The following is a 15,274-nucleotide window of genomic DNA, read 5'->3' as shown; positions in this document are numbered from 1 at the left end:
CTTCTTTTCTGCAGCATAAAGATAGGGAGGTGGTGATGGAGCACCCCTCTTCTGGAAGTGACTGGTCTGATGTTGAGGAGATCTCCACAGTCAGATTCTCTCAGGAGGAACCTGTCTCCCTGAAACCTTCAGCCGTTCCGGAGCCTTCTTCCTTCACCACCGACTATGTCATGTACCCACCTCATTTGTACAGTAGTCCTTGGTGTGACTACGCCAGCTATTGGACCAGCAGCCCCAAGCCTTCTAGCTACCCCTCCACAGGCAGCAGCAGCAACAATGCAGCCCAGGTTGGGAGGAGCAGCCGGAGCCGCCTGAGTGATTATTCCCCCAACTCTACAGGGAGTGTCCAAAACACCTCCAGAGACATGGAGGCCTCAGAGGAAGGCTGGTCCCAGAATTCTCGTTCATTTCGCTTCTCCAGAAGCTCAGAAGAAAGAGAGGTGAAGGAGAAAAGAATATTCCAAGAGGAGATGCCTCTGCGTCCTTGTGGAGGACACGGATCCAGCTCACTGCCAAAGAGCCACCTGGAGCCAAGCCTAGAGGAGGGCTTCATTGACACTCATTGTCACCTGGACATGCTCTATTCCAAGCTCTCTTTCCAAGGGACCTTTACAAAGTTCAGAAAAATTTACAGCAGCTCCTTCCCTAAGGAATTTCAGGGCTGCATCTCTGACTTCTGTGATCCCCGCACCCTGACAGATTGCCTATGGGAGGAGCTGTTGAAAGAGGATCTGGTCTGGGGGGCCTTTGGCTGTCACCCTCATTTTGCACGTTACTACAGTGAGAGTCAAGAAAGAAATCTTTTGCAAGCCTTAAGGCACCCCAAGGCTGTGGCATTTGGGGAAATGGGCTTGGATTACTCTTACAAGTGCACCACGCCTGTCCCAGAACAGCACAAGGTAACAAGGCTCTCTTTAGTCTGCTCATGGTTTTAATTTTTCTTTTAGTTGTTGAAGCCTGACAATAAGGGTTTATCTAATTTTAGAACTAAATTGAGAATCCCTGAAAATGCAGTGTGCTTGCTCTCATCCAGACCATCTAGATGCCGTTTGTCAAATGCTTTACAAGCTATTTCTTACTGTTCAGCTTTATTATGGAAGATGAGGGAGAAGTACTTTGTGACTTCTTATGGATGATATCAATGTCAAAACATTTGTTTTCTTTCTTTCTTGGGAAGCAATAAACTTTAGGTTTTCTTAATTTATTTTTTGAGAGGGAGTCTTGCTCTTTTGCCCAGGCTATGGAGTGCAGTGGTGCGATCTCAGCTCACTGCAACCTCCGCCTCCTGGGTTCAAGCTGTCTTCCTGCCCCAGCCTCGCAAGTAGCTGGGATTACAGGCGTGCATCACTACACCCGGCTAATTTTTGTATTTTTAATAGAGACCGTGTTGGCCAGGCTGGTATTGAACTCCTGACCTCAGGTGATCCACCTGCCTCGGCCTCCGAAAGTGCTGTGATTACAGGCATGAGCCACCGCGCCTGGCATGCATTTTTTTTTTTTTTAAATATACCCATTGCAGAATATTTGAAAAAATATGAAAAAATGCATAATTTCCCATTCAACCAGAGATCATGGCTAATACTCTGTTAATATGTTTTTCTTTTCCTTTTTGGAGACAGAATCTCACTCTGCTACCCAGGCTGGAGTGCAGTGGCGCGATATCGGCTCACTGCAGCCTCTGTCTCCGCCTCCGCCTCCTGGGTTCAAGCGATTCTCCTGCCTCAGCTTCCCGAGTAGCTGAGACTGCAGGTGCGTGCCAGCTTGCGTGGCTAATTTTTGTATTTTTAGTAGAGGTGGGGTTTCACCACGTTTGTTAGACTAGTCTCAAGCTCCTGACCTCAAGTAATCCACCTGCCTCGGCCTCCGAAAAGTGCTGGGATTACAGACCTGAGCCACTGCACCCAGCCCCTGTTAATATTTTTTTTCCTCCCAATATTTTTTGAGCATAGTGCTTTGGCAGGGTAAGAGTTGTAGTATTTTAGAATTTCTTTTCTTTTTTTTTTCAGAGATAAGGTCTTTGTCGCCCATACTGGAGTTCAGTGGTGCAGCCACAGCTTCACTGCAGCCTTGACCTCCTGGGCTCAAATGATCCTCCCACCTCGGCCTCCCAAGTAGCTGGGACTGCAGGTGCACACCACCACGCCTGGCTAATTAAAAATAAAAATTTTTTTGAGATGGAGTCTTGCTCTGTCACCCAGGCTGGAGGGCAGTGGTACGATCTCAGCTCACTGCAACCTCCACCTCCCCAGTTCAAGTGATTCTCCTGGCTCAGCCTCCTGAGTAGCTGGGATTACAGATGCCTGCCACCACACCCGGCTAATTTTTTTTTTTAAGGCAGAGTTTCGCTCTTGTTGGCCAGGCTGGAGTGCAATCGATTGATATTGGCTCACTGCAGCCTCCGGTTCCCGGGTTCAAGCGATTCTCCTGCCTCAGCCTCCTGAGTAGCTGGGATTATAGACTCCCGCCACCATGCCCAGCTAATTTTTTGTATTTACAGGATCACACCTGTAATCTCAGCACTTTGGGAGGCCAAGATGGGTGGATCACTTGAGGGCAGGAGTTTGAGACCAGCCTGGCCAACATGGTGAAACCCCGTCTCTATTAAAAATACAAAAATTAGCTGGGTATAGCTGAGCGTGGTGACTCATGCCTGTAATCCCAACACTTTGGGAGGCCAAGGCGGGCAGATCACCTGAGGCCAGGAGTTGGAGACCAGCCTGGCCAACATGGTGAAACCCTATCTCTACCAAGAAAAAAAAAAAAAAAAAAATTAGCCGGGTGTGATGGCACATGCCTGGGGTCCCAGCTACTCAGTACTCAGGAGGCTGAGGCAGGAGGATTGCTTGAGCCTGGAAGGTTGAGGCTGCAGTGACCCATGATTATGCTCCAGCCTGGTGACAGAGTGAGACCCTGTCTCAAAACAAAATTATCAGGGTCTCAGGTCTGCACTTAAAGGTCCATGGGGCGACCTGCACAACAAACTGAACTAGAAGCGATAGGCATAGGGTGATAAACACAGTCTTGAAGATGTCATTTGGCTTGGTGAGATTCGACTCAAGACTGGAAGATAATGAGTCTGAGGAATTGCTGGCTGGGAGAGGGCTAAGCTGCCTGTAAAGGGGAGGAAGACTAGAAAATATTTGTCAACACCAGAGACTCCTAGGCTGGGTGGGGGATGTGGACACTGTTTTGATGTAAATAAAAAATTTGGCACCCAAATGAGGTGAATGGTGGTGACTGGCAACTGCACCTAGTTGGATGTGAGTGCTGAGTTGCATTTACCTAAAAGAGCAGTTAGCAAGTTCTTGATGCGTCCTGCTGAATGTTTTATCTTGTGAAGGGAAGAAGAACCTATAGAGGGCTGGGCGAGGTGGCTCACGCCTGTAATCCCAACACTTTGGGAGTCTGAGGCAGGAGATTGCTTGAGCCTAGGAGTTCAAGATGAACCTAGGCAACATAGTGAGACCCCATCTTTATTACATTAAAAAAAAAAAAAAAAAAAGCCTGTGGAAGGACTATATCTGGCCAAGATGATAGAGTGCCAGACCCGGCTCATTATAAGAGAGTTTGGTTGATGTACCTAAAATTTTCTGGAAGGATTGGAAAATAGAGAAAAGCAAAACAATTGGGGAAAGAATGGGTAGTTATAGTTATTCTGCTGGTAGAGCAAATTACTGTTAACGTTTTCTTTGTTGATCTGTGGTGTTTACAGATTAACTATGTAACTCATAAGAGTTAGATCCTGAGTAGTTTGTGTGTAAGTTGCACATGTCAGCATCTGGGAGGGATGCCAGGGAGAGTAGACTGTCCTTCCCTATCCAGGCTATATCTCTTTACTTGTGTTAAAGAGGAATTAATTAATTATTAAGGTAATAAATATGCAAGAGATGCCTGGGGCAACTCCCAGGAGAGACTAACTCTGGAATCCCTGGAAATAATGGATCAGTTAGGAACCCAACCTTATGCAGGTAGAAGTGAGTAATTATGCAGGGTAATAACTCATCTGTACCTCCTTCACTCCTGTTGTTTTTCAGCTGGGTTCCTGGTGAGGACAAATGCTGCAAATAGCCCCTGTCCAACCACAAGTTCCTGCATTCTAATGAGTTCTTCTTCCTTCTTAACGTTTTTGAAATATGGATGTGTTTTATGAAACATTATAAATGTAATGTTATTGTCCCTTGGAAAATTGCAAGGGACAATAAAATTGCAAGGAATAATTGCAAAGTGGCTTGTCTTCCACGCACCTGTCGTAGGTTGGATGTGTGTGCTTGTGTTAAAAAAAGAAATTAGGAAATAAATAGTTTTAAGTGTCTTTTCTACTTGTGAAATTTTCCCATTCATCAACTATACTTTGAAAAATGTTTAACAGCTGTGTAATATTCTATCCTAAAGCCCTAATAGTTTATTTCACTACTCTGAGGGATAATTTTTTAGAGGCAGGGATGAAATGTTGGAATTGGAATCCCTTGAAACCTCTCCTGCCTGTGTGTAGGGGTCGGGGAGGACAGATGAACAGCTTAGATGCAAATAGGAGGGGCTCCAACCACCTATTGCTAGTGGAACTGGCCAGGCTTTAAATAAAGCCTCTGTCAAGCAGTCTATAATTTTGATGTCTGTGGTCATTTTCCTTTCGTTGAAAACACAGATTAAACAAAAGTTACATCAGAATTGGTATTGGCTTAGTGTTGCTATTTTGAGAAGAGGCAGTACAGGTGTTTAGACTTGTAAATATTCTCAAGTGAATATCACCTGACTCAAATTACCAAAAGTATCTCATTGTTTGATGCTAAAAACATAAACACAAATTATGTTCCACAGTTGTAGAAACTACGCATGGAAACATTAACATGAGGTAATTTGCTTACAATGAATTAATCTTTTTTTTTTTTTTTTTTTTTTTTGAGACAGTCTTGCTCTGTCCAGGCTGGAGTGCAGTGGCATGATCTCAGCTCACTGCAACCTCTGCCTCCCAGGTTCAGGGGATTCTCCTGCCTCAGCCACCCAAGTAGCTGGGATTATAGGCACCTGCCACCACACCCAGCTAATTTTTGTATTTTTAGAAGAGACAGGGTTTCACCATGTTGGCCAGGCTTGTCTTGAACACCTGACCTCAAACCTGACTCAGCGTCCCAAAGTGCTGGGATTACAGGCGTGAGCCACCACGCCTGGTGAATTAATACTTTTCTTTGTTCTAAACCTGGGCTCATTAGAGGAAAGAACAGGTCCTAACTCTACTTTTTTCATTTAAATTAACAATAGTGAAGATTTAAAAGTGGGTAGTGTTATAAAGAGTAAAGTATATCTGTAGTTATTGACCTGTGAGGATATCCGATTTTGATTGAGTAAAGGAAGCAAATTGGCTGGGCACGGTGGCTCATGCCTGTAATCCCAGCACTTTGGGAGGCTGAGGCAGGCAGATCAGTTGAGGTTAGTTTGAGATCAGCCTGACCAACATGGCGAAACCCCATCTCTACAAACAAATACAAAAATTCACCAGGCAAGGTTGTGCCTGCCTGTAATACCAGCTACGCGGGAGGCTGAGGCAGGAGAATCACTTGAACCCAGGAGGTGGAGGCTGCAGTGAGCTGCAGTTGCGCTGCTACACTCCAGCCTGGGCGACAGAGCAAGATTCGGTCTCAAAAAAAAAAAAAAAATTGTAGAAAATATAAATGTAGTATTTGTTTCTTTAACAAATATTTGAGCACCTTCTGAGAGCCAGGCACCTTGCTGGAGATGCACACAAACACCATGCCCTGCCGTCCCCAACAGCTCTGCATAGGAGAGGTCTGGAAGTTGGTATCTCTTGAGAGCAGAGGTGGGGACAGTGAGGTGAGGGACATTAACTTTGTACTTTATGTTCTTAATCCCTGCCCTGCCCCTGCCACCCCAGGTCAGCATCATATAGTGGTTACTGTGTGGACTGCCAGGGTTCAAGTTTGGATCCTGGTGCTATAGCTGCTGGCTGCAAGTTAACTTGCCCTCACTGCATGCTGCGCAGACAGCAGCACCTGCCTCAGGGTGGTTGTGAGGACTGCAGGTTATGATAGACCTGCAGTGCTTTGGGTACTACCTGGCTCTGTTGTAAGTGACCAATAATCATTAGCTATTATTACATTTTATAGTTAAAAAAAGAGACACGGGGGGTGCCTGCTGGACTGGGCGTTCCAGAGGTGATGGACTTCTGAAGTGCTGCTAACCAGCAGGGGTTGTCGTTGTGTCCTCTCCTAGGTATTTGAGAGACAGCTGCAGCTGGCTGTGTCTCTAAGGAAGCCCTTGGTGATCCACTGCCGAGAAGCTGATGAAGATCTGCTAGACATCATGAAAAAGTTTGTGCCCCCTGACTACAAGATCCATAGGTTAGAAGACTGGAACTTCAGTGGGCAAATGAAAGAAACACTTCCTCTAAGTTGATGAGGACAGCAATGATCGTATTCTGTCATTATACACTACCTATTCTTTTTTTTTTTTTTCGAGACGGAGTCTCACCCTGTCACCTAGGCTGGAGTGTAGTAGTGCAATTTCAGCTCACTGCAACCTCTGCCTCCCGGGTTCAAGCAGTTCTCCTGCCTCAGCCTCCTGAGTAGCTAGGATTACCGGCACATGCCACCACGCCCAGCTAATTTTTGTATTTTTAGTAGAGACGGGGTTTTGCCATGTTGGCCAGGCTGGTCTCAAACTCCTGACCTCGTGATCTGCCTGCCTCAGCCTCCCAAAGTGCTGGGATTATAGGCGTGAGCCGCTGTGCCCGGCCTATACACTATCTTTTCTAAAGAATTAACTATTAGGTTAAACCACTTGAAATTTCTCATATTTGACCTTTTTTTTTTTTTGCTCACAAAATAGTAACTTCATATGGTTTGAACTAATAACCCTAAATCACCAGTGAGCACAAGGGGCCTTTTGTGCCCGCATCCTGGGGATGGGCAGAAATGGAGTCTCAGTTCTCAGCAGTGAGGACTGCTGATCTTGAGAGGTTGCTGTGGGGTCTGGTGGCTTAGCACACAGAGCATCTTAGGGTATTTGAAAGGACATTTTCTTTCCTATTTTGAACTTGAAAGCTCCTTTCTCCCCAGTTATTAAAATCAAGATCGTGTTTTATCAGAATGGCATCTATGGGTTCTTAAGTTCAGTTTGGTAAACTCTCTGAACTTGTGAACTCTTGCCACATGTAGGTACTGGGCTTTGGCTTGCCTCTGGGGACATCTGGAGGTGCTGCCAGGAGACAGGTTGGATGGTGGCTTCTGCCTACATAGCATGTGGGACTGGGTGGTCATAGGTGCTGTGGGAGCCAGAGCAGGGGCCCATCATCATAGCCCAGCCAGAAGACTCAGGAGGTAATGCCTGGCCGACTCCTTAAAGATGGTTGAGAGGGGTTGGCTGAATAACAAGGACTCTAGCACCCAAACCGGGTCTTGTCAGATGGCAGAAAAAGGAGGAGGATGGGGCTGTCAGGGCCTTTGGGTACCTAAGCAGAGTGAGTGAAGCCTCTGACCCCTGGCTGGTGCACACACCAATGATGAGGCAGTCAGTTGGCTTTTCTGTGTCGGTTGGTTTTTCATTACTTCATTTTGGGCTAACTTTGAAGGAAATGTAATGGTGGCTGGTAGGCCAGGGCTAAGACCCAATGAGGTGGTATTGCAGGAGGAGGCCCTGAATTTCCAGATTGTTCATGTTCTTGGTGCCATATATATAGTTATGATATATATGGCACCAAGAACATGAACAGGCATCAGATTAAGAAAATTCACCTGTAGTTGGACTCCCCAGTATTTTGTTAGATTTCCTTTCAGTTCATTTGACTACATGGGCATAGTTTTTATATGCTGTCGTTGTCATCATAGGGGCCACAGTTCTTGATTTTGCTCCTCTTCAGTGTTAGAAGCATTTCCTATCCCAGTGTGTTCTCTGTGGTGGTCATCTCAGGTGACTGCAGAGCACTCTGGTGTGCGTGGTATCTCTGAGTGATCTCTGATCACTCACCAAGTGCCATCTCGAGGCTTCCTGTGTTGGAGCCGGCCCTTATCTGTGTTTACTGTGGAGTCCTTACCTAGGATGCAGTCTTTCCGTTTCTGGGAATCATTGAAAAGGGGTGATGGGTCTAGGGGGAGCTGGGGGCTGCTGCAGAGGGGACTGCGAGCAGCCCTGATGTGGAGTTCTGTCCCCAGGCATTGCTTCACCGGCAGCTACCCGGTCATTGAGCCCCTGCTGAAGTACTTTCCCAACATGTCTGTGGGCTTCACGGCAGTGCTGACATACTCCTCCGCCTGGGAGGCCCGGGAAGCCCTGAGGCAGATCCCACTGGAGAGAATCATCGTGGAAACGGATGCTCCCTATTTCCTCCCTCGCCAGGTAAGGGGGTCTTCAGGCTGAGTGGAGGCACCGGAGGGAGAGAGTAGGGAGGTGGGTGGTCACCCTTACAAGGTTGGCAGGGCCAGAGCCCCAGTGACTTCCAGGTCCCATCCTGGGCTGTGTAGATGCCTCCTTGCTGTTAACTCTGCAGAACCAAAAGTCTAGGGGGCTGAGAAGCTGAAGGGTAACCACTCTCTTCCAGGCAGTGCAAAGCCCTACCCTGTAGAGGGTAGTCCAAGGAAGCGTGGGACCCTGCTCACCCAGAGCCCCCATGACTAGGACTCTCCCTGCACCTGCAGGTAAAGGGGTCTCTACAGGGCAGCCCCAAAGAGGTCCTTGCTGGGGAAGGGACAGGGAGGGAGTTCTAGATTATGACTGTGCACAGATGGCACAATGATGTTATGACCGCTTGATGTCTTCCAGGTTCCCAAAAGCCTTTGCCAGTATGCCCACCCGGGCCTGGCCTTGCATACGGTCCGAGAGATTGCCAGGGTCAAAGATCAGCCACTCTCCCTCACCTTGGCTGCCTTGCGTGAGAACACCAGTCGCCTCTACAGTCTTTAAGCAGAGAAGGTACAGTCCTCGGGAGTCTCCTAGAAAAGGTCATAAAACTCACATTCTGTGTTTTTTAAAAACCAGGACAAACAAGTCTTTTGTTGCGTTTTGTTAATGTAAAGAATATAAACATAGTATGAGCATTAAGCCTGATTTGTTTTGAGTGACATGATTCGGAACCTTCTTCCTTTTCTCTTCCACCCTCCAGGGCGACCAGCAGCCTGACAGAACACAGGCTGGCTTGAAGTCTGTGTCTCAGGTCGAGGATGTGTTTAGAGAGCTGATTGGAACACAGAAAACCAGGACAGGATGTTTTCCTCCAAGCGGGTCATAAGGCTTCAGCTTCTGGGTGGTGGGTGGGGTGGGGTGGGCGTGGAATGAGGGGTATGGGGACTGCCTGTAATAGCACTGGGATTTTGCCTCCCAGCCAAAATGCTCCAGGGTAGGCAGCAAAGAAGAAAGAGTGTGATATGAGGGTACAGTGAGTTTGGCAGTCCAAATTCTGTTCTCTGCAGCCTGTGTTTTTGAGTAGTTTGTGAATAAAGTCACCCGCCTACTCGTCTAAGCACATGTGGGTGTGTAACTCAGTTCCTGGTTCTCGGTTCTAAAAACAGACTTCCAACTGGGAAACTTTTTGAGGGAAATTAACTGGAGACCTATCTCAGAAGTTTATTTTCTTGCAACCAGTGAAGTTGTCCTCCTTCCTTCCCTGGATAACTCTTCAATTTGACTGTCACTGTTCTGGTGTCAACTGCAGCGTCGGCACAGGCAGAAGGACTTCAGCTGCTGGTCTCATTGGTTCCACTGCCATTGATATGGGGTGGTGCAGAGGAGCACTCATTGTCCATGATGGAGATCCAGGACAGACTGGGGGACTCCAGGAAGAGGCCTTCTTGGGGAAGAGGACCCCAAAGGAGGTACTTCCTACTCACTGATGCCCTCAGGTCTGCTGTGTGGGTGTGTTAAGCTGATAAGGTTCAGTTTGCAGCAGAAACTACCTGCTAGTCTTGTGTCAGGGGTTCCCAGCCTCCTTTTGTTTCACTTTTGCCCCCTTCTTGGGAACATTTGACCAAAAATAATCCTCATTTCATCTTGCGTACAGTCCCTTGTGTGCCCCGCCCAGGTTGAGAGGTGAATCAACGTAATTCTCCGAAGCTCTGCTGGGCAGCTCAGCCATGTTATATTGTCTATGCAGAATAAGCAGGCCTAGTGTCCACAAATGTACCAGTCCTTCTCCCGCTTCTCCTGGGTGCCCCGTTGCCTTTGCCTCTCCTGTGTCCTGTCTTTCTGTGTTTTAGAAGTGAGAGCCTCTCCTTCACCTTTTGCGCAACTGAGTCATCTCAAGTCCTGAGCTCTGCTCTGCTGCCTGCTGGTGCCTTGTAAAGGTATATTCATTACAGGCCCTAGAGGTTCTAATGGTCCAGGGTTAAGTGAGAGGAGACTGTACTTTGTTTCAAAGGATCCTTCACCCTGATCTGCAGTGAGGTGGATAGGTCACCTGGAGTCCCTCGTCTATGTTCTTGGAGGCTTAAATTGTAAAATACATCCCTTATGGAATCCTAAATTCCTCTAGGTGTTTTTGGAAGGCACATTTGGGCCTTGTGAACTAAAATGGAATGGATTTAATATTTCCTATCTGGTATTTCCATCTTGCCCCTGGTACACAAGTCACTGGCCTGGAACTCAGCCTTGATTCACTGTCTGTCTTCATGGATCAGCTGTGCTGTTATGTTGTCTGTGCTGCAGATTTGCCCATGTGGGAAGTCGGGGGGGACCTGATTTCCTGCTTGGAAGATTTGGGGGGCTGCCGAGCATATCAAAGTGCTTTATAGTCACCAAGTGAACTGCAGCACAACCATCTCCTCTCCAGCAAGCCCTGAAGTCAGTAGTGCCTACAGGTGAAACCAACCAACCCTGTGTTAGAGGAGGAAAAGCGGAGATGACATGGAAGTCTCCAAGCCTGTGCCATCCACCTGCCAAGGAAAAGCACAAGGTGCTATCTACTTTTCTCTCTAGGATTTAGATTATCATTTATGTGCTGTTGCACAGTGAAACCTCACCTGTGTGGGCGTGAAAGCTGATTGGCATTGTTTTTGATTCAGCTTTTTGGATGGCTGATTGTTTTCACTGTGCTGCGGGAATGCCTCTGTATTTTTTCCCCTCTTTGGCCATCTTTTTCTGAAAATAAAGTGATGGATCCTCTAGCCAACCCAGTCTCTCCGTGTTTGTGTAGACTTACCTGAGTGATGCAATGGTTTAGTCTGGTTGCTGGCCAGCATTGTAACCCAAGAATCCAGATAGCTGGAGACTTTCTTGAGTATCTGTGTGGCTCTCTGTAAAATTAAACTGCATATAAGAATTCTTAAAGTTCGGCCGGGCATGGTGGCTCACTTCTGTAATCCCAGCACTTTGGGAGGCCAGGGTGGACAGATCACTTGAGGTTAGGAGTTCGAGACCAAGCTGGCCAACATGGTGAAACCCTATCTCTACTAAAAATACAAAAATTAGCTGGGCGGGGTGGCACGCGCCTGTAGTCCCAGCTATTTGGGAGGCTTAAGCTGAAGAATCACTTGAACCCGGGAGGTGGAGGTTGCAGTGAGCCAAGATCGCACCACTGTACTCCAGCCTGGGTGACAGAGCGAGACTCTGTCTTTCCCCTCCCCCCGCCTCCCCGCAGAAAGGAATTCTTAAAGTTCTACAGCCTTTGAGTGTTAAGTAATTTTACTGTCTGGGAACTCAGATGCACTGCTTCTTTCTAACCTATGTAGATACTTTCTTTTTTTTTTTTTATTTTTTGTTTCCAGCTCAAGGCTGTAGGAGGAAGAAAAATCTAGTCCCTGGGGGTACTGATGAATCATTTGGATGGTGGGCGTTGGACTGTGAATTCCTGATGCCTCTGGGTAATCTCTGGAGGAAATTCTGTTTCATTACTTGCACTCAGCGCTCCTATTTTGTACTAAGGTATTCTTGAATACAAGCGCACCGGCCAAAAAAGTAAACTTACGCATAAAAAGAAAGGCTCTTCCTTCCAAGAATGCTGTACACCTTTGAAGTCTCTGTTGCTGCCTCGTCTTTTAGATACAATCATTGATTATGTATTTTTGGCATTGTCTTGAACTTTGTTTCAGTTCCTTCACAGTTGAATGTACAGTTGGCTTTGTCCACTCAGTGATGGTCCTTGTGACTGTTCTTGGCTTTTCTGTTGTTTTTCCATCTTTCTATAGGAAGCTTGGGACCGATACTCATCGTTTGCTTTCAGCACCTTAATTTTGCTTCGTTCATTTTTGTAAAGTAAGGGCAAATGGCCACTAGAATGTACAGTGATTGAAAAAGCAAACTCTGTCAAAGATGGTGATTAGTGGCCAGCCAGTCCCTCTCAGGGTCACTGTATTAAAAAGTGCTCATTTGCCAGTGACTTTTTTTTTTTTGGCTTTGGTGTTTTTTTTTTGAGACTGAGTGTCACTCTGTCGCCCAGGCTGGAATGCAGTGGCCTGATCTCGGCTCACTGCAACCTCCACCTCCCAGGTTCAAGGGATTCTTGTGCCTCAGCCTTCTGAGTAGCTGGGACTACAGGCGCCCAACAGCATGACTGGCTATTTTTTTTTTTTTTTTTTTTTAATTTTAAATAGAGATGAGGTTTTGCCATGTTGGCCTGTTTGGCCTTACACTCCTGATCTCAGGTGATCCACCCGCCTCGGCCCCCCAAATGCCAGTGACATTTGAAGGTGGATTCAGATTAAGGTGGGTAGCTTAGTGGAGGCGTCTCAACCCTTTTCTGTGCACTGTCTCAAGATAATTTCTGAACACACACCTATAAGTGCATAAGAACTTAAATACATGTGCTGTTATGCTAATTATACACAAAGTAAAAGTTTTTTCACAAGGAGAATTTTTTTCTCCAGCAAATAGCTCACTCACCCTAGGGTTACATACACCCCACTTTAGAGACCCTCAAGTTACGATGGTATCATTAAACGATGCATAAAGGAGTGGGTTTAAGAAAGCTGATACAGGAACGTGTTTGAAATAATACATTTTCTCAAGGGTGTCCTCTAACCATTTTCTTTGATAAATTATATTTCTGCCCATTGTTGACTTGAAATTGTCCTCACCCATCTACCAAGTTCACCCAGTGTATTCTGAAGGAAAATGAATGACAATGGAAACCTCTCTCATCCTAGGCAGTAGAGCGAGGGAAGCTGCACTGGCTGAGAGGCTGTGGAGCCAGATGAAAAAGCAGCACCTGAGCCCTGTGGCGTTAGCCGTGAGTCGGCCACGTGCTTGCTGTGTGTTTTAGGAAAGTTACTTAATTTCTCTGAGCTTTGGTTTTCTCCCTCATAAGTAGGCTTGCTGTGAAAATGAAGTGAAATCACATTAATTTGCATGAGCATTTAACACGGTGCCTGGTGCACATCAGGGGTGTGGCAGTAAGTGCTGGCTGCTGTAGTAATTGAATGCTTAGCTACATGCCGGGCCCTTTGCCAGCTACAGCTCGTGTGAGATCTCATGTTCAGTCTTGGCAGTAACCCAGCAAGGTAGGCATTTTACATGTGAGGAGCCTGAGAAATTCAGTCTTGGCCTGGATCACAGAGCTGGTATCCAAATTCAGGTCTGAGACCAAAGCCCAGATCTTTGCACTACCCCTTGTTGCCTGGCACAGGTGAGAGTGCCCAGTCCACAGTGGGTGCGCAATATCTGTTTCTATTTGAATGACCCAGGCAGGCGGGTAATAATGCTTGTGATTTCTTTGAGATAGAATTAAGTTCTTGTCTTTGCTGGGGGAAGCATCAGGTGACCAGCATTTGTCCAGAGCTTGGTACCCATCCTCTCCCAAGCCCAATCAGTAGGTGCTTTCTCAAAAAGAAACCATCTCCTAACCACTTTGGCCATATTGGGCTTTCGCTCCTCTTCTGTAGCTATGGATATGAGGGCTGTGGGCAGTTAGCGATAATCAAGGTTGTATCCCAACTAAGTGACAGAGCTGAGACAGTTAAGTTCCAGGACAAGTGTGTTGATCTCTGTACCCACTTGTGCCAGGTGCCCGGGGAGGTGGGGGCATGGCTGTCTGAGCGTGGAGGGGTGAGTAGGGGGCCTGCAGTGTGCTGTGATGCCTGGGAAGGGGATTCTAAGCCATTTCCCATCAGCCATTTACTAAGTAGCCTGGGGATCTTGTTAAAATGCAGATCCTGATAGATTAGGGCTGGGGTGCTGCCCAAGATTCTACATTTCTAAGAGTCCCTGGATGACGGTGGCATTCACAGACCACAGCTTCTATGTGAGGGAGAGCAGTTGGGTTTCTGTCTGCCTGCCGCACCTGATCAGTGGTTGGTGCCTGAATGTGTGGCAGCCAGAATTTTACTTGGGGAGACGCTCGGCTCCTAGCACCCTCTGTGGTAGGGGTTTTCCAGAGTGTGGGCATTACCCCAACTGTCTCTGCAGACGGCTTCCTGCATGTTTCCCACAAGTGCTCTGATGGCTGAATTGGCAAGTCTGTGGTGCTGCTCTTTGGGGCCACCTCGTTCTTTGCCTTTCCCTCCCCTTAGCGATGTGTCCCATCCGTTGCCCACAGTCAAGTCAGTCCACACGTTTAGGCTAAGGTGGGCGTGACCGAGTGGCCTTCCCCCGGGAAGACCAGTGTCGTAACTGGAATTAAGTTGTGGAACATAAGAGTCAAGGCTCATGTCTGCTGTGAGCTGGAGTTGAGGGAATGTTTGGGGATCCCACCTGGTATCAGTAAGGGAACCACGGCGACGGCTAGCCTTGCCCACATGAGGCATCTGCTTTGTCAGGCCTTCTCAGTAGTGGAGAAGGGAGGAAGGAGAATGCAGCTCTTTCAGCGCTGTCTAGCAGTGCCCAAGAGCCGTGATTGGGCACCTCACTTAACGTCTAACTTCAAATTCACTCTTGGGCATTCCTGTCTTCCTCTCCAATCTTGAATGGATGTTGGCTCCGATAATGTCATCCTGAAGTTTCTTTGTCCACACAGCCCTGGCTGGTTGTTAATAAGCTGTTAATGCAGCCTTGCACTCAGGAAGCCCTGATGTTTAAAGGAACTGTGTCTTTGTTCTTCCTCTCTTCCCTCTTTCTCTTAGTCCCACTTTATCTCTTCTTTCTCTTCCTCTCCCTCCTCCCTTTCCCCTCTCCCTCCTCCTCTTCCCCTTTCCCTCCTGCTCTCCCCCTTTCTGTCCTCCTCCTCTCCCCCTTTTTCTCCTCCTCCTCTAAGAAACCCAGTCTTAATTCCACACAATGCATGCACATGCACTAGCTTCTCTGCTTGAGTGAGCTGGTGTGATTAGGTTTTCTAAACATGCACACTGGCCTTGCTACTTGTCCTTTTATTCCCTTCCCACAGATCATAAACCAAGAATTA

General features: G+C 47.2%; 1 protein-coding gene across 3 annotated transcripts in view; it reads left to right on the top strand.

The window, feature by feature from the left end:
* TATDN2 (TatD DNase domain containing 2) overlaps positions 1 to 11,113 on the top strand; it is a 32,730-nt gene extending 21,617 nt beyond the window's left edge. The window contains exons 4-8 of one of the 3 annotated variants that reach the window (XR_008523198.2): positions 15 to 899; positions 6,229 to 6,356; positions 8,166 to 8,349; positions 8,552 to 8,648; positions 8,773 to 8,908. Coding sequence is in view for 2 of the 3 variants with exons in the window: in XM_024243995.3 (XP_024099763.2) it covers positions 15 to 899; positions 6,229 to 6,356; positions 8,166 to 8,349; positions 8,773 to 8,913 (1,338 nt within the window). In the remaining variant the exon portion in view is untranslated. 3 annotated transcript variants of the gene reach the window in all.
* Positions 11,114 to 15,274: the final 4,161 nt, after the last annotated feature.

The sequence above is a fragment of the Pongo abelii genome, chromosome 2, assembly GCF_028885655.2.
Source record: "Pongo abelii isolate AG06213 chromosome 2, NHGRI_mPonAbe1-v2.0_pri, whole genome shotgun sequence".
In the NCBI taxonomy this organism is placed as follows: domain Eukaryota; kingdom Metazoa; phylum Chordata; class Mammalia; order Primates; family Hominidae; genus Pongo; species Pongo abelii.
This window is presented reverse-complemented; position numbering and strand designations above follow the sequence as displayed.